General features: G+C 47.4%; 8 protein-coding genes, 1 long non-coding RNA gene and 2 other non-coding genes across 12 annotated transcripts; 4 read left to right on the top strand and 7 right to left on the bottom strand.

Annotated features, from left to right (window-relative positions):
• The first annotated feature begins 6369 nt into the window (after positions 1-6369).
• On the top strand, positions 6370-7099 carry LOC9661153 (probable dynein light chain). Its single transcript, XM_002962914.2, has 2 exons — positions 6370-6735; positions 6784-7099. Exons 1-2 carry the CDS (start codon positions 6598-6600, stop codon positions 6916-6918), a joined length of 273 nt encoding a protein of 90 aa, XP_002962960.1. The 5' UTR covers positions 6370-6597; the 3' UTR covers positions 6919-7099.
• Positions 6941-7013, bottom strand: TRNAV-CAC. The gene has a single exon. It is a non-coding gene; the product is annotated as a tRNA-Val (tRNA).
• On the bottom strand, positions 7096-7169 carry TRNAI-AAU. The gene has a single exon. It is a non-coding gene; the product is annotated as a tRNA-Ile (tRNA).
• A 96-nt stretch (positions 7170-7265) lies between these two features.
• On the bottom strand, positions 7266-10097 carry LOC9661152 (tubulin beta chain). Its single transcript, XM_002962508.2, has 5 exons — positions 9987-10097; positions 9296-9906; positions 8582-8985; positions 8240-8509; positions 7266-8162 (listed from the first exon to the last, which is right to left on the bottom strand). The coding sequence occupies exons 3-5, from the start codon at positions 8973-8975 to the stop codon at positions 7489-7491; spliced, it is 1338 nt and encodes a 445-aa protein (XP_002962554.2). The 5' UTR covers positions 8976-8985; positions 9296-9906; positions 9987-10097; the 3' UTR covers positions 7266-7488.
• On the bottom strand, positions 9986-11195 carry LOC9662225 (29 kDa ribonucleoprotein A, chloroplastic). Its single transcript, XM_024662766.1, has 5 exons — positions 10911-11195; positions 10744-10845; positions 10393-10677; positions 10253-10325; positions 9986-10102 (listed from the first exon to the last, which is right to left on the bottom strand). The coding sequence occupies exons 1-4, from the start codon at positions 11178-11180 to the stop codon at positions 10263-10265; spliced, it is 720 nt and encodes a 239-aa protein (XP_024518534.1). The 5' UTR covers positions 11181-11195; the 3' UTR covers positions 9986-10102; positions 10253-10262.
• A 1742-nt stretch (positions 11196-12937) lies between these two features.
• On the top strand, positions 12938-14588 carry LOC9661151. The gene is made up of 6 exons (XM_024662749.1): positions 12938-13508; positions 13559-13633; positions 13693-13758; positions 13813-14126; positions 14193-14325; positions 14378-14588. Exons 1-6 carry the CDS (start codon positions 12974-12976, stop codon positions 14479-14481), a joined length of 1227 nt encoding a protein of 408 aa, XP_024518517.1. The 5' UTR covers positions 12938-12973; the 3' UTR covers positions 14482-14588.
• A 53-nt stretch (positions 14589-14641) lies between these two features.
• Positions 14642-16093, bottom strand: LOC9662223 (fatty alcohol:caffeoyl-CoA acyltransferase). The gene is made up of 2 exons (XM_002962506.2): positions 15660-16093; positions 14642-15574 (listed from the first exon to the last, which is right to left on the bottom strand). Exons 1-2 carry the CDS (start codon positions 16074-16076, stop codon positions 14642-14644), a joined length of 1350 nt encoding a protein of 449 aa, XP_002962552.1. The 5' UTR covers positions 16077-16093.
• LOC9661150 lies at positions 15778-18198 on the top strand. Its single transcript, XM_024662758.1, has 11 exons — positions 15778-16435; positions 16523-16596; positions 16647-16722; positions 16785-16910; positions 16962-17120; positions 17168-17286; positions 17337-17528; positions 17587-17677; positions 17725-17805; positions 17858-17903; positions 17946-18198. The coding sequence occupies exons 2-9, from the start codon at positions 16526-16528 to the stop codon at positions 17800-17802; spliced, it is 912 nt and encodes a 303-aa protein (XP_024518526.1). The 5' UTR covers positions 15778-16435; positions 16523-16525; the 3' UTR covers positions 17803-17805; positions 17858-17903; positions 17946-18198.
• A 67-nt stretch (positions 18199-18265) lies between these two features.
• On the bottom strand, positions 18266-20448 carry LOC9661149 (protein NRT1/ PTR FAMILY 8.1). Of its 2 annotated transcripts, XM_024662734.1 has the most exons (5): positions 20369-20448; positions 20201-20318; positions 19923-20140; positions 19255-19802; positions 18266-19184 (listed from the first exon to the last, which is right to left on the bottom strand). In XM_024662734.1, the coding sequence occupies exons 1-5, from the start codon at positions 20369-20371 to the stop codon at positions 18356-18358; spliced, it is 1716 nt and encodes a 571-aa protein (XP_024518502.1). In that variant the 5' UTR covers positions 20372-20448; the 3' UTR covers positions 18266-18355. The 2 variants fall into 2 exon arrangements, with proteins under 2 accessions (XP_024518502.1, XP_024518496.1); XM_024662728.1 differs by having other exon boundaries at positions 19923-20318.
• LOC112341868 lies at positions 20217-20648 on the top strand. The gene is made up of 2 exons (XR_002990721.1): positions 20217-20291; positions 20390-20648. It is a non-coding gene; the product is annotated as an uncharacterized LOC112341868 (long non-coding RNA).
• An 815-nt stretch (positions 20649-21463) lies between these two features.
• LOC9661148 (aquaporin NIP1-1) lies at positions 21464-23054 on the bottom strand. The gene is made up of 5 exons (XM_002962504.2): positions 22649-23054; positions 22354-22578; positions 22000-22194; positions 21879-21940; positions 21464-21790 (listed from the first exon to the last, which is right to left on the bottom strand). The coding sequence occupies exons 1-5, from the start codon at positions 22826-22828 to the stop codon at positions 21598-21600; spliced, it is 855 nt and encodes a 284-aa protein (XP_002962550.1). The 5' UTR covers positions 22829-23054; the 3' UTR covers positions 21464-21597.
• Between the last annotated feature and the right edge of the window lie 1716 nt (positions 23055-24770).

Here is a 24770-nt window from a genome sequence, read left to right as displayed (position 1 = left end):
GACAAAGCTTGGAGTGTACTCACAACACGATCATGTAAAGCAAATATTTTTTTTTATCTGATTCCAGATCCTCTTTTTGTCATGCATATGCCCAAATCGGGTATATTTGATATTTAGATTATGCTCACTTACAGAAGATCTCTCGATCCCGAATCCGCAAAGGCGCAGCCCTCGCGGCGTGCTCAGCGGTGAGAGGGGATTTTCAGGTGCGAATGGAGCTTGCGCCTTGTCCTTCTTCTTGCCCTCCGCCATCGCTGCACTCGAGAAGAGAAGATCTCAGTGCGCAATGTTGGAAAAGAAAGCATGTTCTTCGACTGCCACCTTCAGAAGCCATGCTCTTCGACTGCCATTGCTATCTCGACTGCCACCTTGAGAATCTCCTCACGAAGGGAGGCCAGTGGAAGGAGGGTAAGTGTTTCAGATATCTTCTTGCGAGCGCATTTTCTCGTTTGAGTTCTTTGCTTCTCTTTCTTTCTGTCTTGTGAAAAAGAATGAAAGTGGTGGAGTGGAAGAAATCACTCCTCCTAGATTTGATGTCCAGACCATCGCCAATGAGTTTGGACATCTAGCGTTTGCAGTGCCAATCTTTCCGACCAGATTTCTTTTTTCCTGTGTGATCTTCCCATGCAGTGATGCTAGAGCTGTGATCCACGAAACGTTTGCCGGTTCCTATCACTCCAGACTATGGAGGTCCTCTCGTCTGCTATGCTGATGGATCGAGGTCGATTTATCAAGTTGTGATAAGTTTTTTTCTTTCCTTTGCTTGTGATGAACAGATAACTCTGATCTTCCATGTTTGTAGATCATAGGCATTGAAAGGAACCGGTGCATGAAATAGTCAGCGTGGATCTTAAGAGTAGCGATCCGGCTGGTAAGTTCGTCGTGTAGTCTCGGTTTTTCGAAGATACAGAGCCGGAAGTTCTTATCACCGGGAATTACTTTTATACTTTTCCTAGACTGAGTCCCGATGGTTCTAATATAGGGTGGATTGAGTGGTCTCATCCAATCATGCCTTGGGATGCTACTTCTCTCTACGTTGGTCAAACACGGGTAAGCCTTCGTTCTTTTTTTTTCTTAAAGTGATTGTCGACTATTTGTTGCAGCGACAAGGCATATATTGCTGGAGAAGGCGGTGTGAGAGCCTAAATGGTCATCCCAAGGTATTCATTCATTCGTAACATTGTAAGTGTGGAAGAGAAACCTTGGTTTTCAGGGGAGCTTTTCTTTGTATGTGACAGAGAGAATGGATTTTGGAACATATATCCTTGGGTAAACACACTGCTTTATGACTGTGAAGCGTAAATATCTCAGTATTTGTCAATGTTTTGCTTCTCTTTTGTCAGTGTGAACGCAAGAACAAAAGCGAGCCATTGTACTCTCTAGACGCGGAATTTACAAGACCGGCATGGAATTTTGGCAACAGTTCCTATGAATTCTATGAATCTTCTCGTGGAACACATACAGGTGCCGTTTCGATACATTGTTGAAATTAATAGTAACTTCGCGTTGCAGGCAACGAGGATATTCAAGGTTGGCGATGGAGGACAATTTTCCTTCCACGGCCGTCCATCCAGTGGAAACCCCGTTCACTTCCATCTATGATCTGGTGTGCTAATACGAAGAACCATTCCTTTCTTTTAATCTGTTAGAGCTGGCTATTTTGTTGCTAGTGATTGGTGACACCTTGTTCATGAGTGCTGGGTCTCCAAGGCATCCAATGTCCATTGTCAAGGTACAAGTGTTTCCTTCTTTTTCTTCTTCTTTCAGTGTGATGAGATTGCAAACTGATGTCTAACTTGATACAGGTTCTGGTTCAATCAGCTGGTCGTCAGAAGCACTGATCTAGATAAATACCGAGATTACATTCACGGATCGTCGAGTTTCTTACTGAAGTACTCAGGAGGCCAACTTCTATCCACCATTCAATCCCGACTGCCGGAAGAGAAGCCTCCACTTCTAGTGCGTGCTCACGGTCCGAAACATCCCGCATTTCCAGGGAATTCTCAGCAACGTTTGTGTTGTTTCCACAGGCGAGCCTACGGTAGAGTCGGACACGACCTTGCAGTTGAATATCCAGTTTTGGAGGCTGGGCTTTTTCCGACGTAAACTATGGCGGAAGTACACGTTTGATATGTTCCTTCGCACTATTATTTTTCTTCATACGTAGTACGCATGCTGCTTTTGTGCATTGGAAGGTTACGGGAGGAGATGCAGGGAAAGGCTAATGGAATTGTGGATGTAGCTGATTGCGTCCGCTGTGCATCCAGCCTGGTGAGCAGTGGCTTGTTTCTAATTTTCCTTTTCGATCTCGCAACTTATGGGTTGTTTCAGGCAACTTTTGGTGAAGCAGATGGACATCGAACGTGTATAGACGGGGGTTCTGCAGGAGGTTACACTCCTCAAGCCGCACTGGCCTTCCCATCGTTAGAGAACTTGAAAAAACAAAATTCACGTGCGCCAAAGAAGCCCCGGCTTTAAACTTGCCACGGTATCTCCGACCTTCGCATTTTAGGATCTGTGAGGATCATTGCGTCGTCATCGTCGGCTAGATCGCCTCAGAACAGGCAAGAAAAGAAAGGCTAGCTCGTTCTCTTGGAGCTTACCTGGTTGCGATCGCGCTCATTCCAGCGTCCGCCATTGTCACTTAGTATCGCTCGCCATGCTGCTGCTGGAATGGTGCCATAAATGATTTGAAAGGCCTCGCGTGTCCCACAAATACGAGAAGCACTACATAGGCAAGCTTGTTGGTTCGTTTGTCTCGGCTTCCTCTCACTCATATCTAAAGACTCTAAAATCTCGTGCTTTTTTCCCTCAAAGGTGGTGAGCACGATCAGACGTAGACTTTACAGGTCTTAACGCTGTGTAGGTGGTACCGGCGAAACAATCTCCCATGATTTATGAAGCACTCAAGTCGAAAGGCGTAACAGTCGCGATGGTGGAATACGAAGGCGAGCAGCACGGGTTCCGAAAGGTTTGGAGTCACAAGTGCTATAAAACTCGAATAATATTCTAAGCTCTCGTGTTTCAGGCCGAGACCATTAAGCATTCTCTGGAGCATGAGATGTTCTTTGCGTGCACGGTTGGCGGGTATTTCCCGGCTGATAAAATAGTCCCTGCGTATGTCAACATTCCGGTCCCTCGTCCGGTCCCTCCATTTAAGAAAAGTGCAAAGTTTTTCTTTTTGAGAAGAAGCTCAAGGCAAGTCAAGTGAGTAGTATCTATCAGCAAACTATCTACGTCAATGCTGGTGGAAGAAAAAAGTGAAGTGCTCGAAAGTAATCAAGAAGAGAGATAAATGAAAGGGATAGGAAGTGCTAGAGTTAAACGCTCTCAAGTGCCGGAGAAACTACTCAGTAAGCAGCAGTGGCTCAATCAGTTCTTAATGATGGAAGCAGTTTGGAGGCTTTTCTTTCTCGGCCTCAAAACATGTATAACAGTGTGCAGTAAGTAACTTTAACTCTCAAGATCTCAATGTTTAAGTGAAAGGAAGAAAAGATATGCTAGAAGGGGTTGTGATTAGCACCGACATACCAAAAAAGATGGGAGTGCTTGATTTGTACAAGGTGCCTTTAGTAAAACTTAACTAAAATCCTAAATAGTAATACAGCGTTTAGTAGTTTAAAAAGAATGTGAAGGAGATCAACGTGCCCTTCCAGCACCATAATCTCTTATATCGGCAAAACGCTCTTGCACAATTTCACATGCTCGTCCGCAACTTTTCCTCAATGGTAGGTTCAGCTATATCCACATCGAAGTTTACCACAACATAGCAATCCCGGCTCCGGCATCAATCTGCAAAACGTGAAGCGGCTTCTTCAGCACTAAATCGCCGTGAACTTCAAAGTCCGTAATTCAAGCTAGCAAGTGTGGGGCAACGAAATATAACCCGAGATTTCAAATCTTTTCCTTTCAGATAAGATACTATAGAGATGATTGTTACTTAGCTTGCGGAACTCCTGGATGAGAGGCAAGCATGAGTTTGAGTGCTTTCGAGAACCTCAGGCCTCCACTATCACCCTGCCTCCACAACACGCCATTGCCAAAGATTGGATGTTCAAATACTATAGAAATGCTGGTAATAATAATGGAGGATTCCTAATGTTCTTGATTTTTAGGCTTGAAAACTTTCCCCATAAATTGGGAACATAACAACAACCATTGAGCTAAAGTGCCTTCAGATTTCTTCAGTGCTTCTTTGCTTGGCCATTCTTTCTACACATTTCTTTTTATTTCTAATTTAAAAAAAATAAGAATAAACATTACTATTATGCTCGATGAATTACAACGTGGTCTTCAGATTTCTTTTCGCAATAAAAATCTGGTCTTTTAATCTCTTGCAAGGCTTCCCAATAATTTGTAGATGTTGTCACGCTCTCTAGACATGGATGGGCAATAAAAAACGAGCTCAAAAACTTTTGAATAGGTGCCGTTTCATGCGGATCACCTAGATCCATTCTAATACTTCTCAATTCCAAGCTCTCCTGCAGCAGCTGATAGAATACACTCAATCGTATCTCACTTTTCCCCGGGCTCTGACGAGCGTAATCTTCTGCTTATATCCAAGTGTAAAACACTCTTGCTCAAACACAAAACTTTCTTCACATTCTGGTACCCCCACCTTTCCGCAATAGTAACTTCAGGTATATTCACATCAAAATCTGCCACAACACAACAGTCCCCACTGATTTTTAACTTCTGCAGACTCGGACACTCAATCCGCAAAACGTGAGGCTCCAACAGCAGTTGATCGTGGAAATCTGGACACCTGCTATCTTTCCGAGCGTAATTCAAGCTCGTTATTGTGGGGCAACTGATCACAACCGGAGATTTCAAAGCTTCGCCTCCAGAAAGCTGGAGAGTCTGGAGCATCGGACAAGCAGATAAGATACTATAGAGGTGATTGTTGCGGAGCTTGTCGATCTCCCAGAGCTCCAGCTCCTGGATGAGAGCCAAGCATGAGTTTGAGACGCGGATGCTACTTACCCAAGTGAAGCTCAACCCCTCGAGCTTGCTGCAACCCTCCACTATCACCTTGTTCTCAGGCAATCCTCGATCACCAACTCTTCTAGCTTGGGGCAGTCGGTGATGCTCAGATCCATGGTCTCGATGTGGGATTCGCACTCCACTCGTAGTGTCTCGAGAGATGCACGACATGCCCTCACCAAAGCTTGGATGTCATTGATGTAGTAACTCTTGATTATGGAAACTGTGGTGAGCCCTGGGAGTGATATGGGAAGAGTGCTTCGAGGAGTTCTAAAGGCGTTGTTCTTGAGTTTTAGGATTGAAAGCTTCGGAAACCCGTGTATGACTCCCCACAAATCGGGGACATTAAAGCAACCATTGAGCTCTAGAGTGCGGAGCGAGCCTTGAGATTTTTTCAGCATCAACCAGTCCTTCTTTTCTACCCCTATGTTTTCCTGCTCAGACTTGATGACTAGCTTTTGCAATCCATTCATGTGCCTACTGCTTAGAGCACCAATTACCAATCTGGCCATTCTTTCTTCGTCATGGTGGGTTCTTCTCAGCACCAGTACAGGCCAGTGTAGCCTGTGAAAGAATTTGGCCACACCGGCACATCTGCAAAGGTCACTCAGATCCTCAAGCTTACTCAGAATAAGCGTCAACACATCCTCTTGGAGATTTTCCATTGCCACTCAAACCCTAAGCGTTAAACATTACCTTTTTTATTTCAGAATTAAGATATTTCTAAATAAAATTCCCGAAAACATTTCTTAAAAGCAAAAGCCGATGATAATCTTCGTTTCGGGTCCTCGAATCGCTCTTGTTGGTTCGTTTGCCTTGGCGTCATCTCACTCACTCTAAACTTCTTTCCCTCAGAGGTGATGAGCAAGGATACGATCGTTCGCCGATAAACCATCTCTCTTATCCTGTTCCGTGACAAGGTACACACGATCTTAAAGCAGACTGCGCGGAGTTTTGGTGCTGTGTAGGTGGTACCGGCGAAACAAGCTCGCATGATTTATGAAGCCCTCAAGTCCAAAGGCGGTCGCGTTGGTGGCATTCGAGGGCGAGCAGCAAAGATTTGGAGTGACGAATTCTAAAACACTTGGAATAGTTTCTAAGCCGCCTCAACATTAAACACGCGCTGGAACAGGAGATGCTCTTTTCTGCGCAGTTCCTTTCCTGGCTGATGAAATGGTTCTTGTGCATGGCGACAACATTCCGGTCCCTCCAATTAAGTGAACGCAAAGCTTCTCTTTATCAGAAAGACAGCAGCAGAAGGCAACAAAAGAGCCACCAAGTGAATAGTATCTTTCAGCAACTATCTAAATGCTGGGAGCTTTCCACGTAGTGGTGGAGAAAAAGGAAAGTTCTTTAAGGCTCAAAAGAAATTACCGTGGCCATTCATGAAGAGAGGAAAGGGGTGAAAGGAGGAGTGAAAGCTCACCATATGTAGAAACGCTCCAGTCTGGAGAAAACTACAGCAGTGTTTCGGGAATCCGGAAACTAAAGGTTTTTCGAGACAGGGGAGTAGCGTTAACTTGCAGAGGAGAAGAGAATCAAGAGCTTTCGGGGGCTTTTTGGATAGCTTTTCGTTGGGGAGTCGAGCCATAGAGGGATTTGTAGCGAGAAACTATGCTGGAAGGCAAGGCTGTGATTGGAAGCACCGATATGCCCGAGAAGATGCAAGCGCGGGCGATGGAGTGGGCGTCCGAGGCCCTTGATTTGTACGAGGTGGACGATTGCAAGGAGATTGCGCGGCACATCAAAAAGGTAGCAGCGAGTGTTTCTGATGAAATCGCTCAAAGTTTTTCTTGGCAGGGGTTTGACGGGCTCTATGGACCCGGATGGCAGTGCATCGTGGGAACGAGCTTCGGGTCTTTCATCACGCATTCGTGCGGTACCTTCATTCACTTTTACTTGGAGAGAATGGCATTCTTGCTCTTCAAAGGCTAACAAAAAGAGAAAGTCAGAAATTTGTCCGAGCCGGGTTCGAACCGGGGGCCTCTAGTGTGTGAGACTAGCGTGATGACCAACTACACCACCCAGACTTAGGCGCTAAATAGTTTTAACCTTTAAGATTGATATTATAAACCATAGAACATTCTTGAATTAAAAAAATCGTTTTTGTCTTGACCTCTGCAGGTATCGAACCTGCGACCTTGGCGTTATTAGCACCACGGTCTGACCAGCTGAGCTAATAGGCCTTAACATTATAACGTCTGGGCATAGATTCGAACCCAGAAACTCTAAACTATTACTTTCTTGAACGTTTTTGTACATGGCTTGAAACTCAGCATGTAAACCACGACGCGGATTTATACCAGATTATTATCCTTGAAAGCATACAAAAAACCAGCGTAATGCGAATAGAGGGAGTACAAAGAGAAAGCAAAAGCTCAGAGCCAAAAAAATAGAGTAGAGTAAAGAACCTCAGTAGTAGAGTAGAGAAGTAGTAATAGTCACCTTTAGACTATAGCAAAGCGATGATCTTCACTGGTTGTAACTTGCATTGTCTCGCTGGGATCACGCCTGGAGTTCCTCGACCTCGTCCTCGTACTCCCCTTCCTCCTCGGCGCTCGCGTCCTGGTACTGCTGGTACTCGGACACCAGATCGTTCATGTTGCTCTCCGCCTCGGTGAACTCCATCTCGTCCATTCCCTCGCCGGTATACCAGTGGAGGAAGGCCTTGCGCCGGAACATGGCCGTGAACTGCTCGCTCACTCGCCGGAACATCTCCTGGATCGAGGTCGAGTTCCCGATGAACGTCGACGCCATCTTCAGTCCCTTGGGCGGGATGTCGCACACGCTCGACTTGACGTTGTTGGGGATCCACTCCACGAAGTAGGACGAGTTCTTGTTCTGGACGTTGATCATCTGCTCGTCCACCTCCTTGGTGCTCATCTTGCCGCGGAACATCGCCGAGGCGGTGAGGTAGCGGCCGTGGCGAGGGTCGGCAGCGCACATCATGTTCTTGGCGTCCCACATCTGCTGGGTCAGCTCCGGGACCGTCAGCGCGCGGTACTGCTGCGAGCCGCGCGACGTGAGCGGCGCGAAGCCAACCATGAAGAAGTGGAGCCTCGGGAATGGGATGAGGTTGACGGCCAGCTTCCGGAGGTCGGAGTTGAGCTGCCCGGGGAAGCGGAGGCAGCAAGTGACACCGCTCATCGTTGCCGAGATGAGATGGTTCAAGTCACCGACTGGAAAGAGACAACAGAAAAGAAAAAGAGTTTTAGTACATTGGAATCAGGGACTTGGTCTTTTCTTTCTGACTTACAGGTTGGAGTGGTGAGCTTGAGCGTCCGGAAGCATATGTCGTACAGGGCCTCGTTGTCCAGGACCATACATTCGTCGGCATTCTCCACGAGCTGGTGTACTGAGAGCGTCGCGTTGTAAGGCTCCACGACCGTGTCGGACACCTTTGGGGACGGGAACACGGAGAATGTGAGCATCATCCGGTCTGGGTACTCTTCCCTGATCTTAGAGATGAGCAGTGTACCCATCCCCGACCCAGTACCTCCTCCAAGGGAGTGGCAAACTTGGAAACCTGCCAAGAACACATCCTCCAGTTAGCCACAAACAATGCTAAAGAAGACCCAAGAATCGATCGACCACATACCTTGGAGGCAGTCGCAGCTCTCGGCTTCCTTTCTCACCACATCGAGCACGGAGTCTATGAGCTCGGCGCCCTCTGTGTAGTGACCCTTGGCCCAGTTGTTTCCAGCGCCGGTTTGCCCAAACACGAAGTTGTCCGGCCGGAAGATCTGCCCAAATACGCCGGATCTCACGCTGTCCATGGTACCGGGCTCTAGATCCATGAGCACCGCACGGGGGACGAAGCGGCCGCCGGTGGCCTCATTGTAGTAGACATTGATCCTCTCGAGCTGGAGATCCGAGTCGCCATGATAGTTCCCGGTGGGATCGATCCCGTGCTCGTCACAGATCACCTCCCAGAACTTGGCGCCGATCTGGTTCCCGCATTGCCCGCCCTGGATGTGGAGGATCTCACGCATCTTCGCTTGCCTGCATTGGTAGCCAACACACAGGGATCGATGAATATCGTCAAGATCACGATATTTCGAGCAAAATATGACCGACAAGCATCGATCGACCGCGACTTACATAGAACACACCGATTCCTACCGATAACACCAGAATGCAAGCACGGCAAGAGATAGAATCGATCGAAAACGCGAAGAACACAGGGCGGCAGCCAAACTAGCGATCTAAAAGGGGGCAAAATCACAAAAGAGAGAGATCTGGCAGCGGCGCAGCGCCAGGCAAGGGAAAAAGACGATCCAGGCAAAGAAATCGTGAGAGAATCGCTACTGACCTTGGAGAAGAAGAGGCAGCGCCTTCACAGCCGGGAAGAAGCTCCTCAAACGCGCAGCGCCTTTAGCTCCGCCCCAGGAGCCGATACAAAGGAAGGGAAAATAACTAGCGAAAAGAGTTTATTACTAAACAGGGGGAAGATTCTTTATACATGGGAACCTGTGATTAGCCGCATTGGAACAAAACTTGGCGTCCGGGCTACCTTGCATTTAATTTCCCATCTGGCGTCCTTGTTTTAACTTTTCGACGAGTGCCCGCGAAAATTTTCGAATCAGAGGCGGTGGCGGTAGCGGTGAAAAGAATTTCACCCGCTAGGTAACTTAACCACGGAAAAATATCTTGTGCTTGCCTGTAAATCACATGCGACCATTATCAAAGTGGGCCAGGGGCCCATTCGCGGAGTACGAATGGGCCGTACGGCGGACAAATCAAGTATGTGGTTGAAAATGACGTTGTTTTTAGACGTTGATGTTTGGCTGGCTTAGACGAACATGCACGAACGTGTGATTACAAAGAGAGAGAGAAGGCAAAAAAAAGGATAGAAAGAAAGAGATAACCTGTTGGAGCCGGCTATGGTGCCTCTGGCACTGCCAAAAGGATAAGCTTCCTTTCCTACCAGCAACGAACGACTGTGTTAAAGGGATAGACAACAAAAAAGAAATTCATGATCTATGTCGTGCATCGATGCTCACCTGGAATTCCTTGCAGGGTCTCATAAATTTCTTTCACTTCGTGAAAGCTTCCAAACATTCCGGAGCAATCTGCTAGAGCTCTAGATTTTAAAGTCGTAGATTGTTCGCTTTGCTGCCTGGAACACGAACCACGTTAAACTAAATAGTTTTCATCTACAATCAATCCTGCTAAACTTTTTTCCTCGGTGAGTGAAACTAAGAAACCATATCTATCTATCGATCTTGGATGAAGGAAACTAAGAAGATTTTCTAGCTTAAAACTTTACCTCCGCGACATCACTGTGGCGGCACTGGTGAAGTGTCTGCTAGCTTAACACGCAAGCGCCTTCCATCGCAGTCCTGCAAAAAGAGCAAAGAGAGAAAGACTTTACCAAAAACCTTAAGAAAAGAATGAAAACCAACGTACCGCTCCGTCCAAAGATTTAACAGCTTCGTCGGCTTCCTTTGGCGAGGACAAGGTTACAAACCCAAAGCCGCGAGATCTGCCAGTGTCTCGGTCATACACTATCTTCACCTCCACCACTTTCCCGTGAGCTCGAAAAAACTCTTCAAGGCTTCCATCGTCGACTCCCCAAGGCAAATTCCCAATGAAAACTTTCGTGTGGCTTGCTGCTACCTCCACGGGTCCCTCTTTTCCAGCCTTTTTGTAAGGCTGAGAATAACTAGCTTTAAGTGCTCTACCTTGAACAATCTGTGCAAAAACAGAAGAGAAGAGTGTTTTCAAGCCTCGAGAAAAAAAATAAAATAAGTGACTTACGTGACCATCGAGCTTTTGGACCGCAACTTGAGCAAAATCGATGGACGTCAATGTCACGTATCCAAATCCACGACTTCTTCCAGTTTCCCGATCGCACACTACCTACAAAATCTAAGTTAGTCTCTATTTCATGCTGCATTGGTTCTGGAAAAATCAAAGAGACATACCTCCACTTCCTCGACGTGTGCTAGAATCCCAGCTTGTTGCAGCACCTTGGCAAGCTCCTCGCTATCGCAGTTCCACGAGAGATTTCCCACATAGATCCGGCTCGGCCGCGCGACGCTGGAATCAATTTCACTCTTCACGCAAAGCCCTCGCATTTTCCTCCTACGAATGCCGACGAATCGAAATCTTGCAGACGAGCGCGCGCAGTAAAACGAGGAAGAAATCCCGAGCCAAGCGCCGCCTCCGCCATCGCTACACAAGCTCATCGCCATGCCCTAAGCTTTCATAGTGAATGATTAAACCCTACGTAGTATATACTGCGAAGATTCTTCTCTATATTTTGAACAGCCCGCCATTGCGTTTTACCCTTAACACTTTGTGGGAACGAATAGCGCAGCGATGGCGCTCTTCTCCAAGCTCGGCGCGTTGGCGGCATTAGGGATCGCGCTCTTCAGCATCAGCTCTACGATCGTGGCGCTCTTCCAGGTCGGCGACTTGGCGGCGATGGCGTGTGGCCTGCCCGTACTCGGCGTTCTCTGTCCCGTGGCGATCTCCCTCTACACGAAGATTTCCAAGGTTTCCTTCCGGGAATTCTTGATCTGGAGGATTGTATATTTCATCTCCGCCGTGCTCTTGATTCTCATGGAGAGGGTTTCTACGGCAGTTCTTGGTACGTATTCTCGAATTCTTCCTTGATGCCGAAATATTTCGTCCTTTGATCGATCGTGCACATTCTTTCCAGCGGCTTTCTCCAGCCCATCCATGGTCTTCCTCCTCCATGCCGGTAATACCAGCTTTCTTTCTTGCCAGAATGATCAGGCTCTTTCTTTTTTGTGTTTAGTTCCTGGCGTGAATTGGATGATCGACCCGCTCTTTAGGATAATCCAGCATGTCTCGATCAAGACAGGTAAATCTAAGCTTTCTTTCCAATTCGACGTTCCATGTTCTCTTCAACCTTAGGACTTCCTTGTCCGTTTATCATCACTGGGAAGACCATCCTGGTGTACATGGCCGAAGGAGCTCAACGCGATCTCATTTACATTCTCAACGAGCAGCTGCCAGCGATGATTATCAAACTGGATGGTCGATATCATCTCAGGCCCATTCCGAGAGACTCGACCCCCTCCCACATCGATCTCTTCCTCTACGTTGCCTCCGATGTGGTGCTGCACGACCACGACACACTTACGCAACAGACTCGGGCGGCCTACTTAGCTGCAAAGGATTTCAAGCCTGTGGACGCGTTTGTTGTCGTCGGGAAGGAAAAAGAGGTCAGTCATATAGATTTGTTACTTGAACTCATCGCCTTCCATGCGGTTTTCCAGATGAGGCGCTATGTTGGTCTTGGTCTTGGTCCTGCTTGCCTTCTCTTACCTCGCAGACTCAAGAGGCAGCTCGATAATCTCGGGTACCGACTATATTGCTTCAAAGACCGCTCTCCACCGGGCTTCATCAATGGTACGTGCGTCGAGAGTGGCTACTTTAGCTTACATTTGTTATTTGTCATCTTAAGCAGCTCTAGCTCCAGACGCTCCAGCTCCAGACGCTCCAGCAGCACAAGCTCCAGTTCCAGAGGCTCCGGACGCTCCAGCTCCACATGCTCCAGCTCCAGAAGTTCCAGCAGCACAAGCTCCAGCTCCAGAAGCTCCAGATGCTCAAGCTCTTCCAGCTCCAGCTCCAGCAGGTCCAGCTCCAGATGCTCAAGCTCCTCCAGCTCCAGCTCCAGCAGGTCCAGCTCCAGGGGTCTACATTCCGCCTCACCGTGCGAATCGCTGGTAAAATAGACTAAAGCTCCGGTTAGAGAACAATCGAACAGCGTAAGTTTTGCGTACTTCGCTTATGTGAATTCCGTGCCACTGAATTTTTTTTCGCGATTTGTCATTCCCTCGTGCGAGCTGCAAAAGATCGATTTCTTACAATGGTTCCTCTCGAGGTAAAGAACATGGTCAAGATTTACCGGTGTTAATTTGCCAATACACAAGAGCATTTTAAATAGCCCGCCATTTTTTGCCCTTACCTTGGTGTCGCGATCGCCTTCCTCCTCAGGCACGGCGCTCATCTGGCGATGGCGATCTTCTTCGAGCTCTGCAAAATGGCTATGGCGGCAGTGAAGGTCTGCTACAATCTCGTCCCCTTGCTATTCGCCGCATTGGCGCCGTCGACGAGGGCGTCGATCCAGGCGTTGGCGATGGCGTTCGTCTCCAAGATCGTCTCCCTCGGGGCCATGGCGGCGACGGCGTGCCACAATCTCGTGCCCTTTCTCTGTGGTTTGGCGGCGTCCTTCACCAATATTTCGGCATTGGCGCCGTCGACGAGCATCGCGATGGCGTCGATCCAGGCGGTGGCGATGGCGTGCGTCTCCAAGATCCTCTCCCTCGCGGCCATAGCGGCGACGGCGTGCCACAATCTCGTGCCCTTTCTCTACGATTCGGCGGCGTCTTCCACCAAGATTTCCGCATGGGCGCCGACCATCGCGATGGCGGCAACCTCGATCCAGGCGCTGGCGATGGCGTGCTTCTCCCCGATCGCATGTTACGCGAGGACGACCTCAGGAAGTGAGTTGAATCTCAGGGTTCTATGGCGATGGGCAATCGGTCTTGGTATGTATCCTCAGATTCCTCGCTCTCTCATCGATCGTGAATTTTTCTAGTCTTTGCCTTCACCCGGAGCGTTTCGGTGTGGCCTTTGATCCTCATCATCGTTTTCTATGTAGCCTTTGAAATCGGTAAGCTAGTGCTTCTCTTTATCGGATCATGCTCGACTTTCTTTGCTTTTCTGCTCTAGTGTCTGCTGTGGAGTGGATTTTCGGCCCGGTTTTCCAGTTGATCCAGTATGTTTTGATCAAGATAGGTAACGCATATTTCCGCTCACGATTTTTTCTCGAAACTTCTTGTACGACACCAGGACTTCCTTGCCCGCTGATCATCACTGGTAAAAGAATCCTGGTATTTCCTTGCGACGATCACCCACATTCACTCGTTGGCATCATGGGAGAACAGCGCCCAGCGATTATCCTGCAGATGGCTGCTAACTATGTACTCACGAACTATAGTTGGCCATGGAAGATTTGGCGCGTGGATCTCTTCGTCTATGTCTCTTCAGATGAGTTGCTGCGCGACCACGACAAACTAATGCAAGAGGCTCGCCACGCCTATCGAGAAGCCGTTCGGCAAATCGGGCCAGTGGAAGCGTTCGTTATTGCTGGCAAGAAATCCCAGGTTGGTGATGAGTATCTCTGGTGCTCGGGCTAATTTGCTTGTGTGTGTGTGTGTGTGTGTGTTTAGGTGACGCGCTCTCGTGGCATTGGTCCTGCTTTTTTCCTCTTGACCAGAAGGCTCAAGAACGAGCTGGCTGCTCTTGGGTACGAGTACCGCTTGTATTGCTTTAAGACCCTTGCTCCAGCTGGTTTCCTCGATGGTAAGTTTATCTGTTTTGGCTGTGTACTTAAAAATGGCATCTCCTGCTGCAGCTCCACCTCCAGCTCCAATCGCTCCCTCCCAGGCTCTGCGCCCGCGTCGCCCTGACCCGTACGCAGGGGCGTCAGACGCTTATAACCTAAGGAATGCGGTCTGATGGAACACTCAGCGTAAGTTTTGCCTAGTTGAAGTCCGTCGTCACTGAAAAACAATTCCTCATTGTTGCTGGAGCGAGTTTTGAAAGATCTGATTCTTTTACATACACGAACACTCTAGAGGTATTTCATTAACTTTCAAAGTAAAATTTCACAAAGTACTTACAGGATGGGAAAGTTAACGAGCGTTTCGAACCTGGCCATGTGTTGCGGATTGATGGTGAGCAGCACGTCAACCCCGCCTTCGGGCCTGGACGGTGACACGGGTAGAATGAGCACAAACTCAACTCGCTGTGTGAGCACGGGGCCCATGTAGATCGGCTTCCCCCATCCAAAGTCCATCTCATAAAACGGGAACTTCCACCACGACGAGATGTAGAAGCCACCGTTGAACCTGGGAATGCCTCGGTGGATCTCGCTCCAGTCGATCCACGAGCGTACGAATTCATCGTCTGCTCGAAGTAAGGCCTCACGGACGACTGTCAGGCAGTGGGACAGTGGTTTTTTGAGCAGCTCCTCGGTTTTCATCCTCACGGCGACTGGAAAGGCCCGGTTGCCGACGAAGCCTCGGGGGATTGGCGGTGTTACTTTCTTGCTCACGTCGACAGCCATGAACATGGTGGCCTGGTGCTCCAGCGGCATCCCCATCGCAGCAGTTCGCAGCTTCCAGACGTAGGTGGCGACGACGTCGAAAGTCGAGCACCGGGTGATGGTTCCGTCGGACATGGCCAACTTCTTCAGATACTCGACCTTGCTCGCCGGGATGTTGATGGCTCTCGAAACCAAGTCCGTAACCACGTAGTTACCGGAGGCCAGATTGGTGCTGACGACCATGTCTTCCATCGTGGAGAAGGAGTTCGTGCTGGGGATCTCACTCGCCTTGTAGTAGACGTCGCCGAAGTCGATCTTGGGGGTTGGCTGCGGGCGAGCTGCGAGCATAGTCCGATCGAACTGAAGCTCTGGAAGCTGGAAGTTTTCAACGCCGCGAGCTTTGGAAGTGAGGTGCTGCATGAAGTCGATGATGCTGATGCCGTCCGCGAGCGCGTGGTTCACCGACAGGCCGAACGAGAATCCACCGCAGAGAAACTTCGTCACCTACAAAACAGGTTCTTACTGGTTTCTATTTACTTTTCTCGCTCTGGTGCTTATGTAAACGCTTCAGGAAAGCTTCAACACGAACCTGGACAGTGGCGAGAGGCCAATCCGAGAGAACCTTCACGTTCGTCGCAGTGAACACCAGGTTGCGATACAACGCATTTGGAAGCGTGAGATCGCCCAGGTCGGCGATGTTGAGATCGGAGACAGCTTCGACAAACGGCACGCCAGCTGAATTGGCGTCGATCTCCAGGCGCTGAGTTTCCTCGCTGACGGCCAGCCTTCCAGCAAACGGATAGAACTCCACCATGGCCTCCTGGAGGGCCCGGAAGAGGACCTTGGGAGCGTCGGCAGCACCGGACGAGTAGAAGTAGATGGAGTCGACCATGAAAACAACAGTGAGATCGATGTTTGGGAGGAAGATCTTGGCCCGCGGAGTTGGCCCGGCGGGGAGTGCCGAGCTGCAGCTCTGGAGGGTCACTGGGAGGAGCTGGGATTCCATGGCGAAAGGCGGAAAAGAAAGATATCCGGGGATGGGAATTTAGCAGCCAACTGGAAGGGGAAAGGGATCAACACAGGGAAAACGGTGGATGGCTCTCGGCTGAAAGGTGGTGAAGATATTAAATTTTCGCGATGGAACAGCGTCTTGGCGTGATGGGGAGGCATGCAGCTGACGTTGTCCTTGGAGGAATGGGTTTCTTAGAACCATGCGAAATGCTCCTTTTCAAACGAAATAAGGAAGTCAACAAACTAGAAGAAGACCACAGTGAAGTGAAGTTGGATAAGGTATGTGGAGGTACCAAAGGTCGCTTTAAAAAATAGAATGCGACAAGGAGCTTACTTCACATTGTTAAACTGTTGGTAAGACTTCATCTTTAACTCCAAGCTAGATTTTCTGCTAACATCTGCACTTTTTTTTGTATACGTGTCTATTTTCTTCATCGCAAGGCTATGGAGTTAGCCTCGACATTGCCGACACCAGCAAAGATTGGCAGCACCTTTTGCAATTGTTCTACACCCAGGTACTTAAAATCCTTGCACTTCAATCCAATTTATCGATTTTTTCTTTCAGAGCAAGAAATCGAGTCCACTGCACGAGCACGGCACAAGCAACTAGAACCTTGGAGCTGGAATTAACTTATCTGGAGGTATTTCTTTTGAATGCTCAGAACTTTGGATTGAAAGCAAGTGTTTTTTTCCATGATTTTAGGGAAATAGCTGGCTGTGGAGAGTGTCGGGGGTCTCTATTTTGGTTGATCCAGTCCTTGTTGGAAATCTAGACTTTGGAGTTCCTTTTCTATATGATGGTGCAAAGAAAAACCTCCACAAACTCAAGGTATCTGAGCTCAACTTCTTAAAAACCGTGTAATGTATTCAAGATCTGTAGCTTGACGAACTTGGAGATGTGGATTGTCTACTTATCACCCAAAGTTTGGATGATCATTGCCACAAAAGAACTCTAGAGCCTCTCTCAAAGATTTATCCACAACTTCAAGTCATTGCAACTCCAAATGCTGAGCCAATTCTTAGCAAGATCTTCAAACAAGTAACTCATCTTTCTTTTCTTAGTTTTTCTACGATTTGTTTTTCAAGGTCACTTACATAGAACCAGGCCAAGAGACAAGTTTCAGGGCCTCAAGCAAGTCAAGTTTAAAAGTAACAGCTTCCGCAGGACCTGTTCTTGGACCTCCATGGCAACGACCAGAAAACGGGTTAAAACATTTTTTCTATACTTCTTTCATTTCTCATTTTATTTTTACAGCTACTTTGTTGAGACGTCTGATCCAAATGCCCGAATTTACATTGAGCCTCACTGTGTTTTTGATCGGAAATTGCTCCAAGGCAAAACAGCTGATGTGGTGATTACGCCTGTGATCCAACAAAAGCTTCCATTGTTTACACTTGTGTCAGGCCAAGAGGACGCAGTGGAGCTTGCTAAGACTTTACAGCCAAGGTAACTGATATTTTTTATTCTGGTTCTCATCTGTCTCTGGATTTTGGATATCCTCCAGATATGTTGTACCTATGAACAATGGCGATTTAGATGCCAAAGGAATCCTTGCAAAGCTGCTGGTTGAAGTGGGGACTGTAGAGAGCTTCAAGGTAACAGCATACTTTTAAAACAGAGAAATGAATTTCATTTGTTTCAGACATCTTTAAAAGAAGTTGCACCAAGAACACAAGTCGTGGAGCCAACACCTGGGATTCCACTCCACTTGACATTGTGAGAGGTAATGCTACACAGATGGCTTAAAATATCCGAAAATAACTTTAAATGGATAGTTTTTCTTTATATGCAAACTCGCGGCAAAGCAGTGGACCTCATTGGGTATGGCTTCTGGACTTCGTGTAATATAAATATAAAAGACAGTTTTGTTCCTCCCAGCCAACCAAGAGAGACGAGACACTTTCCTCCTAGAGCTTATGGTGGCATTCACAGACTCAAGCATCTGGATCAAGGGAGCCGAGCTATTCCATTGGCATATCAAGAGGAAATGATTAAGTCTCGACCTCCACCCCACTTGCTTTAGTGAAGTTGCTATTGTCTCTGGCTTAATCACAAGATTGTCAAAGTTAATTAGTTCCAGTCAAAAAAAGACTTTTCCAACAAGGACTTTTGAACGACTATTGCTACAACCTCGTCAGGAATCCGATAAGTATTTGTTTCTAGGAATAAAGTCACACAAGAGCTTGAGGTAGCTTGATACTCGATTTGACTTCTTGAAACGATAAATAATACATGTTTTGGAATTTGAAAGAGAATATTTTCTTCTATCACATTTAGGGTTCTTGCGTTGTCTCGGCGTAGGGATCCGGGCTCTTGTACGAGTACCATCGCGCCAGCGGCACATAGATCGCCAGGTTCGCGACACTCAGCCCCGCCATCAGCCAGTAGTAGCGATCCAGATGCCCGGCATTCACATCGTTCTGGAGCCACGACGGCGCCGCGCGGCCGACGCAGGTAATGAGCACGCTGCTCATGAAGCTCCCCACGCCCAGGTTCGCGAGCCCCAGGCTGATCCCCAGGCTGTGGAAGGTATCGGGCGATTGCTCGTGGAAGAACTCCAGCATGCTCGTGTTGGCCAGGCCCTCCGCCATGCCCAGCAGCGCGTACTGTGGCAGCAGCCAGAAGATTCCTAGCTTCCTGGAGCTGGAGTTCTCGTCCTTCCTCTTGATCTCCACCAGTGCCGCGGTGACGAGCGCGATCACGGTGACGAAGATCCCCAGCCCGGTTCGCTGGAGCAAGGTGATGCCGCGCTCGTTCTTGGAGATCTTTCTCATGGCCGGGACGAGGATCCGGTCGTAGAACGGGAGGAAGAGCACGACGGTGATGTTGCTGAAGAGAAGCATGGACGCTGGCGGGATCTTGAAGGAGGTGCTTCCAAGCCGGTTGTCCATAGCCATTCCTTGGCGGAGGAAGAAGGTGGCGGACTGGGTTGGAGCAGTGGTAAACCATAGCGTTGCGAACCAGACTGGGAGCATTCGTATGACGAGCTTTACCTCCTCGACTCGCGTCACGGTGGAAAGCTTCCAGGGGCTGGTTTTCGTCGTGGATTCCACTTCCATATCCATGTCACCATCGAGTTTGAGTGCTGCCTTGTCAAGGAACCTGGACGACGAACACCGCGGCTTTTAGAACAGGAGCAAAGGGACGGAAGAAGATGACAGGCACTACTCACAGGAACTCGTCGGTGTGGGGGATGTGTCTTTTGCCTTTGGCGATGGACTTTTCCTCGTAGAGCTCAAGAGCTCCGAATCTGTTGCGACGCTTTCGGAAAGCGGAGACCAGGACTTGTGCGATCTTTGTGAGGGGGCTTCCGTCGGGACGACGGTAGCGGTATCTCGGCATCTGGATGAGAAAGACGACCAAGGCGATGGAGAGAACGATGACGAGAATGCCGAAGCCCCAGGAGAAGCCTACGTTGTCCTCGATGTAGACGAGGACGGTGACTGATATCAGGCCTCCGACGTGAATGGCACAGAGCAGGAAGTTGAAGAAGGAGTACTTTTGCGGCCTCTCGACGTCGTCGGACTCATCGAACTGGTCGGCTCCAAAGGACATGAACGAGGCGGTGGAGCTTCCGCCCGCAAACGCTATGGCGTAGAGGGAGAAGAAGAACAAGGCATTCTGAGCAGTGGACGCTGGCTGGCAAGTGTAGTTTCGAGCGGGACAACTTGGAGGCCTCAAGCTTCTGACGGATGCGGAGATGGTAAGGCAGCTCAGTCCCTGTCAGGAAGTTTAGTTTTTTTTCTTTCGAAGTGTGTGAAGTGATGATGGTGATGATGGTTTTTGTTTTGCAGAGAGAAGAAAGTTTGCGGCAAGCTCACTACTTAGTCTACTACTCACCACGCAGTAGAGAAGAAACGAGTACAACAGCGTCTTGTAGCGCCCCCAATATGTGTCGGAGAGAAAAGCTCCGAGAACTGACGAGACGAAGAGCGTTCCTTGCCAATTAGTGAGATCTCTGGCGGATCTGGCAACACCTTGATGCATAACGGTCGTCAAGTAAGTCACCAGGTTGGAAACTATGCCGAAGAAGATGACAGTGGCAGACATTTGGATCACTGCGGCACAGGAAAGAAAAGCTTTTAGAACTGGCAGAGAACGAGACAGTGCACCCTCACCGAGCATTGGGATGGCTCCCGGCCATCGTCCGGTCTTCTTCTTGAGAGCAGGCCGGCCTTTGAAATCCAGAGTTCCATTCTGCGCATACAAGTAAGCCTGTGCTTTGCTCTCCAATTCCTGCGGTTGTTTTGCTTAGATCTTGTGCCGGACAGTCTAGATGAACTTACCATTTCTTTCTTCCCGTGCAGAGTTACAAGACTTTGGCCACTCCCGGGAGCTTTGGAGCCTGGAAAGCTACAAAGGTCATTCTTCCTGTTCAGAGAAAGAATGAGTGAGATTTGAGCAACCAAACCATTTTCGTGCGTACTTAAGGAGCTCGGTGTGAGTGAGTATGTGAGAGTGTGTAGGGGGCCACAGTTGAAATTTTTATCCGCGTGGTCACCTCTGTGACGCACTTTAGTCCAGAGTTTCTTGAAGAATTAATGACATCCAACCTCCTTTCTGGCCTACTCTTTGACTTCGATTTACTGGAAAAGTCCTCTCGAGAAACCGGTAACTTATCTATTTGGCTATTTCTTTGAGTGTGAGAACGTGAATAAAAATAATTGTCAGTTCAATAATGTGGTTTTATAGTTTCAAAATTAAATGCACAAAGTAATTACCTGCTAATGGGACTTCTTAAAGACCTTTCTCTCCCAGCATGCAAAACAAGCTTCTCTTTGAGCAATGGGCTTGGTGGATCTGATACAGGCCTGCTCTCGTACCATGAATCAGGAGATTTAGAGTTGGAGGGAGGGGCCAACAATTCTAACTGTGGCTTCGATAGAGCCAATAGGACAGGCAACATGAAGCATAGACTCCAACGCCTGTTTTTGCAAAATGGAAGAAGAAGCTGGATTCTGTCTGCCACTCCAAGCTGTTTTTGGCTGCTCAAGTGCATACAAAATCTAATCATGTTAGATTGGCAAAGATGCTGTTGTTTCTTTGAGCGTGACCAAGAAACTGACCAAGCCTTTGACTATTATGTTCTTACTAAGCTATAAGTTTTTCAATGGGGTTAAATTAATTTAATTTAAAATCCTAAGATCTTTTCTTAACACTCCAACCAAATATTTTTATCCTTAGCAGTTCGTTTGCTCCACTGGTATTTTCTTAAAATGTTAAACAAGAAAAGATAATTGATAATTTAGAGCTACGATGGAAATCCTCCACTACCATGAAGTAAATCAAGAATATTGGGAGGACAAAACCTCGCAGTAAGATTATTAAAACAGTTTATTATAATCCGTCGGTCTCGTCGGCGCCACAAGACCCTGTAAACAATTACTAAATGAATGAATGGAATTTCCAATTGTTAAACTAGTGAGTAAGCGAGAGATGGCTAACTAGTTATTTTTTTACTTGAGTTATCACTTAGGTGGTCACCTAAAGCTGCTATTCTTTTTACAGCCTTGTTCTATCTCTTGAAGCTAGCGGCCCTGGGGAGCTCGTCCGGCTTCACGGGCAGCCGGATCATGTTGTAAGAACACGCACCCGCCAGCGCGCCGACTGTCGGGCCGACAATGTAAACCCACAATCCACTGTAGTTGTTCGCGGCGATCGCGGGGCCCAAGCTTCGTGCTGGATTCATTGACGCGCCCGATATTGGCCTGAGCGAACGAGGGAGAAAAATGTCGTAAAGCTCGAGAAGGATTTTGTCCAGTTTGATCGATCCAAAAGGGGGAATGAGTGGCTTACCCGGCGAAGATGGCATTCAAGCCCACTGTAGCACCGATTGCGAGGCCTGCCAATTCTCCAATCTACACGATCGTCGCGGACATTAGAGCGGCATCTACAGAGAGGATGTGTCGGCGCTTACCGCTCGAGCGTCGGTGGCGACGGCGGAGACGACGAACATGAGAATGTAGGTGATGATCGCTTCCAGATAGAACGACTGGAGATCGCTTCCAGCGGGAATTGTGGCACCGATGTTAGCCACGGGGCTGATGATCAGCCGCAGCGCAAACGCGGCAGTGATCGCGGCAGTGATCTGTGCGCCGATGTAGGCAGGAACCTGGGAGAGAGGAGAGATTTCAATCAAACACTTCCAAAGTTAGCGACGAAGATCGCGGGAAAGAACACAAAGAAGAACCATCGACTAATTCACGATCAATCCAAATCTAACTCAATCGACCACTCAAACACGAGAATCTAGGCGAGAGATCTAGCTTACTTGCTGCCAGGGGAAATGGCGCACGGTCGCAAACGCCAGAGTCACGGCCGGATTCATGTGAGCTCCAGAGATGTGGCCGACGGCGTAGACCATGATCATCACCACAAGCCCAAACGCCGCCGAGACGCCCAAGTGGGTGATCGAATCCTTGTACTTGGCGTCCACCATCGCGGCGCCACATCCCGCGAAGACGAGGATGAATGTGCTGATCACTTCCGCGCCAATCTACACATCCCAAGAACCCTATAAACAGGGGACAGAGAGAGGAAGAAGAGGGGGGAAATCGATCCATTACCTTCTGGAAGAGCGTGGATTTGGGCACGATGGCGACTGGAAAGCATCCCCTAGAGGCCGCGGGAGGCGAGGCCTGGTGATGAATCTGGTGGCCATTCCCGGGGAGAGCGATGGAGGGCGCTGGCGTGACCCGGATCTCGCTGAGCTGGAAATCGTTCATCCCTGCCGCCGCTGCTGCCATGGATCGGGTCAGGAAGGTCGTCGCAGCACAGCCCAAGAAGCGATCACATTCGACCAGGCGAGGAATTGGGGAGAGGAGAGATGGTTGTGCGCGAGGAGGCAGAGAAGTCGTGCAAGCTTTTATAAGCGACCATAAATTGTGGAGACTTTGGGAGAGTATAGAGGCGCGCGGCGCAGGGGTCCATATGTGAAAGAGATCAGACTGACTGTCTCGTAATAAACACCACACACACCCACCCGTTTTGGAAGAAAAAAAACAAGCACGCAAACAGGGAAGAAAACCGGGAGGAAATCAAAGCGAAGGAAATCAACAAGCCAAAGAAAGCGATAAGAAAAGCGTACGGGGACCTTTATGTGTTGACTCGTGTGCGTGTAAGCAAGTGTCAAACAAGGACGGCGGCGGGGTCGTTTTTTGCGATCAACCCGGCATGGAGATTAAACAAACCTGAGAGAGTGAATCGACAGCCACGCAGCGACTTTGCATTGAAAATCGAAATGATATGTCGGCATGAGAAAGGAATGGGAATGAGATGGGAATGGGGATTTTTCTTTGCTTTGATCGCGTTACCTGGAGGGAGCCCACTCTTGTCGACTTTCCACGATTACCGCGAGGGCGGGGATATTTGTAGAGGAAAGGGGTTGCTAAAATTACACTTCCGGATTGATCTCATCCAGATTGATAGTTCGTCAACTTCTAAGGGCAGTTTTGGATTTGCTGGTTACATCCTCTCTTGGATCTCTTGGATGTAGCGCACCTCTGCTTTTACAAGTACTCTGATCTCCATGTCACCAGCTGGTGACAAAGGCTTTCAATCACAAAAACAAAAGCATCTCCAATGAATTTTCATAGTATATTGGGAGTAGTAGATATATTTAGAATATACTTAAATATTCTAGGACATTTTACCATCTAACAGTTGTTGTTCATTTAGATTACTCTTGTATTTATATTTTATAAACCTATTTATAATTTAGAAAATTTCCTTAACACTTTTTAGTATATTCTCTAATGGTTGATATTCAATAAAATTAATCTTGTGTTTATAAATTATAAATATTATATAATTATAAACTTCTATTTTATCAATTGGATTAGTAAAAATTATTATTAAGCAAACCAAGTGCTGTTGCTATTGTATTCATCATGGTCTTTGGTATTTGTGATACTTGGTACATAGATCTTCACAACCTTATGTTGCTGCAAGCCACTTGATGTGACCTGGACTTTTTCTAGAATAATATTCTTTTGAAAATAATATTTAAAAATACAGTAATTTGGAAGAAATAAAAAATATTGAAATTTTAGAAAATGATTATGTAGTTTATAAAAATTTATTATTTGTAAAATAATTATTTGTAATCAATATTATTGTATATTTTATTGAACATGCAGTATCAATAGAAGTAACTTAGACATAACTCTTTAGCTGATAGATCTTGATAATTTTAATTTTCTTACATCACAAATTAAAACTGGAGTAGTCCCATATATCCAATAAATTATATGAAAACTACAACTTAGAAGATTATATTTGACTACTCCTGATCGTATCATATATCCTCTAAGTACAATCACTGAAAATAGATTAAGAACAGGTATTAAAGAGTTATTTAAACTATGTCTAGATTATATATCTAGGAAGTGTTTATAATTATTGATACACATTTCTTGGATACATTTATACCTTCATATAAAAGTTGTAATAACTTGAAATCTTTAAATGCTTCTTTACAAAATAATCTTATCAGACCAATCCAAATGGAAAGAATGGTTTAATTTTACAATCAAATTGTTAAGTTTCTCTTTATTCTGAGAAAAATTTCTTTAAAACATCACCTAATACTATTGAGCATTATGGTTTCTACTTTCTTATAGCTCAAAAAGATGGTAATATTTTATAATATAATGAAAATAAAATAGTAGTATTACATTGTTTACAGAA

Source organism: Selaginella moellendorffii, unplaced genomic scaffold (assembly GCF_000143415.4).
Source record: "Selaginella moellendorffii unplaced genomic scaffold, v1.0 SELMOscaffold_2, whole genome shotgun sequence".
NCBI classification, from domain to species: domain Eukaryota; kingdom Viridiplantae; phylum Streptophyta; class Lycopodiopsida; order Selaginellales; family Selaginellaceae; genus Selaginella; species Selaginella moellendorffii.
This window is presented reverse-complemented; position numbering and strand designations above follow the sequence as displayed.

Excerpts from the sequence above, each read along its gene's own strand:
- LOC9661153 (XM_002962914.2), top strand. The coding sequence starts at position 6,598 with ATGCTGGAAGGCAAGGCTGTGATTGGAAGCACCGATATGCCCGAGAAG. Across the intron at positions 6,736-6,783 it reads TTGCGCGGCACATCAAAAAG|GGGTTTGACGGGCTCTATGG; the intron begins GTAGCAGCGAGT and ends TTTTCTTGGCAG.
- LOC9661152 (XM_002962508.2), bottom strand. The coding sequence starts at position 8,975 with ATGCGTGAGATCCTCCACATCCAGGGCGGGCAATGCGGGAACCAGATC. Across the intron at positions 8,510-8,581 it reads GAGCTGCGACTGCCTCCAAG|GTTTCCAAGTTTGCCACTCC; the intron begins GTATGTGGTCGA and ends TGTTCTTGGCAG. Across the intron at positions 8,163-8,239 it reads CAAGCTCACCACTCCAACCT|TCGGTGACTTGAACCATCTC; the intron begins GTAAGTCAGAAA and ends GTCTCTTTCCAG.
- LOC9662225 (XM_024662766.1), bottom strand. The coding sequence starts at position 11,180 with ATGGCGATGAGCTTGTGTAGCGATGGCGGAGGCGGCGCTTGGCTCGGG. Across the intron at positions 10,678-10,743 it reads TCCAAAAGCTCGATGGTCAC|ATTGTTCAAGGTAGAGCACT; the intron begins GTAAGTCACTTA and ends GTTTTTGCACAG. Across the intron at positions 10,326-10,392 it reads TTAAATCTTTGGACGGAGCG|GACTGCGATGGAAGGCGCTT; the intron begins GTACGTTGGTTT and ends CTCTTTTTGCAG.
- LOC9661151 (XM_024662749.1), top strand. The coding sequence starts at position 12,974 with ATGGCGATCTTCTTCGAGCTCTGCAAAATGGCTATGGCGGCAGTGAAG. Across the intron at positions 13,634-13,692 it reads CTATGTAGCCTTTGAAATCG|TGTCTGCTGTGGAGTGGATT; the intron begins GTAAGCTAGTGC and ends TTTCTGCTCTAG. Across the intron at positions 14,326-14,377 it reads TCCAGCTGGTTTCCTCGATG|CTCCACCTCCAGCTCCAATC; the intron begins GTAAGTTTATCT and ends CTCCTGCTGCAG.
- LOC9662223 (XM_002962506.2), bottom strand. The coding sequence starts at position 16,076 with ATGGAATCCCAGCTCCTCCCAGTGACCCTCCAGAGCTGCAGCTCGGCA. Across the intron at positions 15,575-15,659 it reads GGCCTCTCGCCACTGTCCAG|GTGACGAAGTTTCTCTGCGG; the intron begins GTTCGTGTTGAA and ends CCTGTTTTGTAG.
- LOC9661150 (XM_024662758.1), top strand. The coding sequence starts at position 16,526 with ATGGAGTTAGCCTCGACATTGCCGACACCAGCAAAGATTGGCAGCACC. Across the intron at positions 16,597-16,646 it reads TGCAATTGTTCTACACCCAG|AGCAAGAAATCGAGTCCACT; the intron begins GTACTTAAAATC and ends TTTTTCTTTCAG. Across the intron at positions 17,287-17,336 it reads TGGCAACGACCAGAAAACGG|CTACTTTGTTGAGACGTCTG; the intron begins GTTAAAACATTT and ends TTATTTTTACAG.
- LOC9661149 (XM_024662728.1), bottom strand. Across the intron at positions 19,803-19,922 it reads CGTTTCTTCTCTACTGCGTG|GGACTGAGCTGCCTTACCAT; the intron begins GTGAGTAGTAGA and ends ACTTCCTGACAG. Across the intron at positions 19,185-19,254 it reads CCCCACACCGACGAGTTCCT|GTTCCTTGACAAGGCAGCAC; the intron begins GTGAGTAGTGCC and ends TTCGTCGTCCAG.
- LOC9661148 (XM_002962504.2), bottom strand. The coding sequence starts at position 22,828 with ATGGCAGCAGCGGCGGCAGGGATGAACGATTTCCAGCTCAGCGAGATC. Across the intron at positions 22,579-22,648 it reads AATCCACGCTCTTCCAGAAG|ATTGGCGCGGAAGTGATCAG; the intron begins GTAATGGATCGA and ends TGGGATGTGTAG. Across the intron at positions 22,195-22,353 it reads GCCATTTCCCCTGGCAGCAA|GTTCCTGCCTACATCGGCGC; the intron begins GTAAGCTAGATC and ends CCTCTCTCCCAG.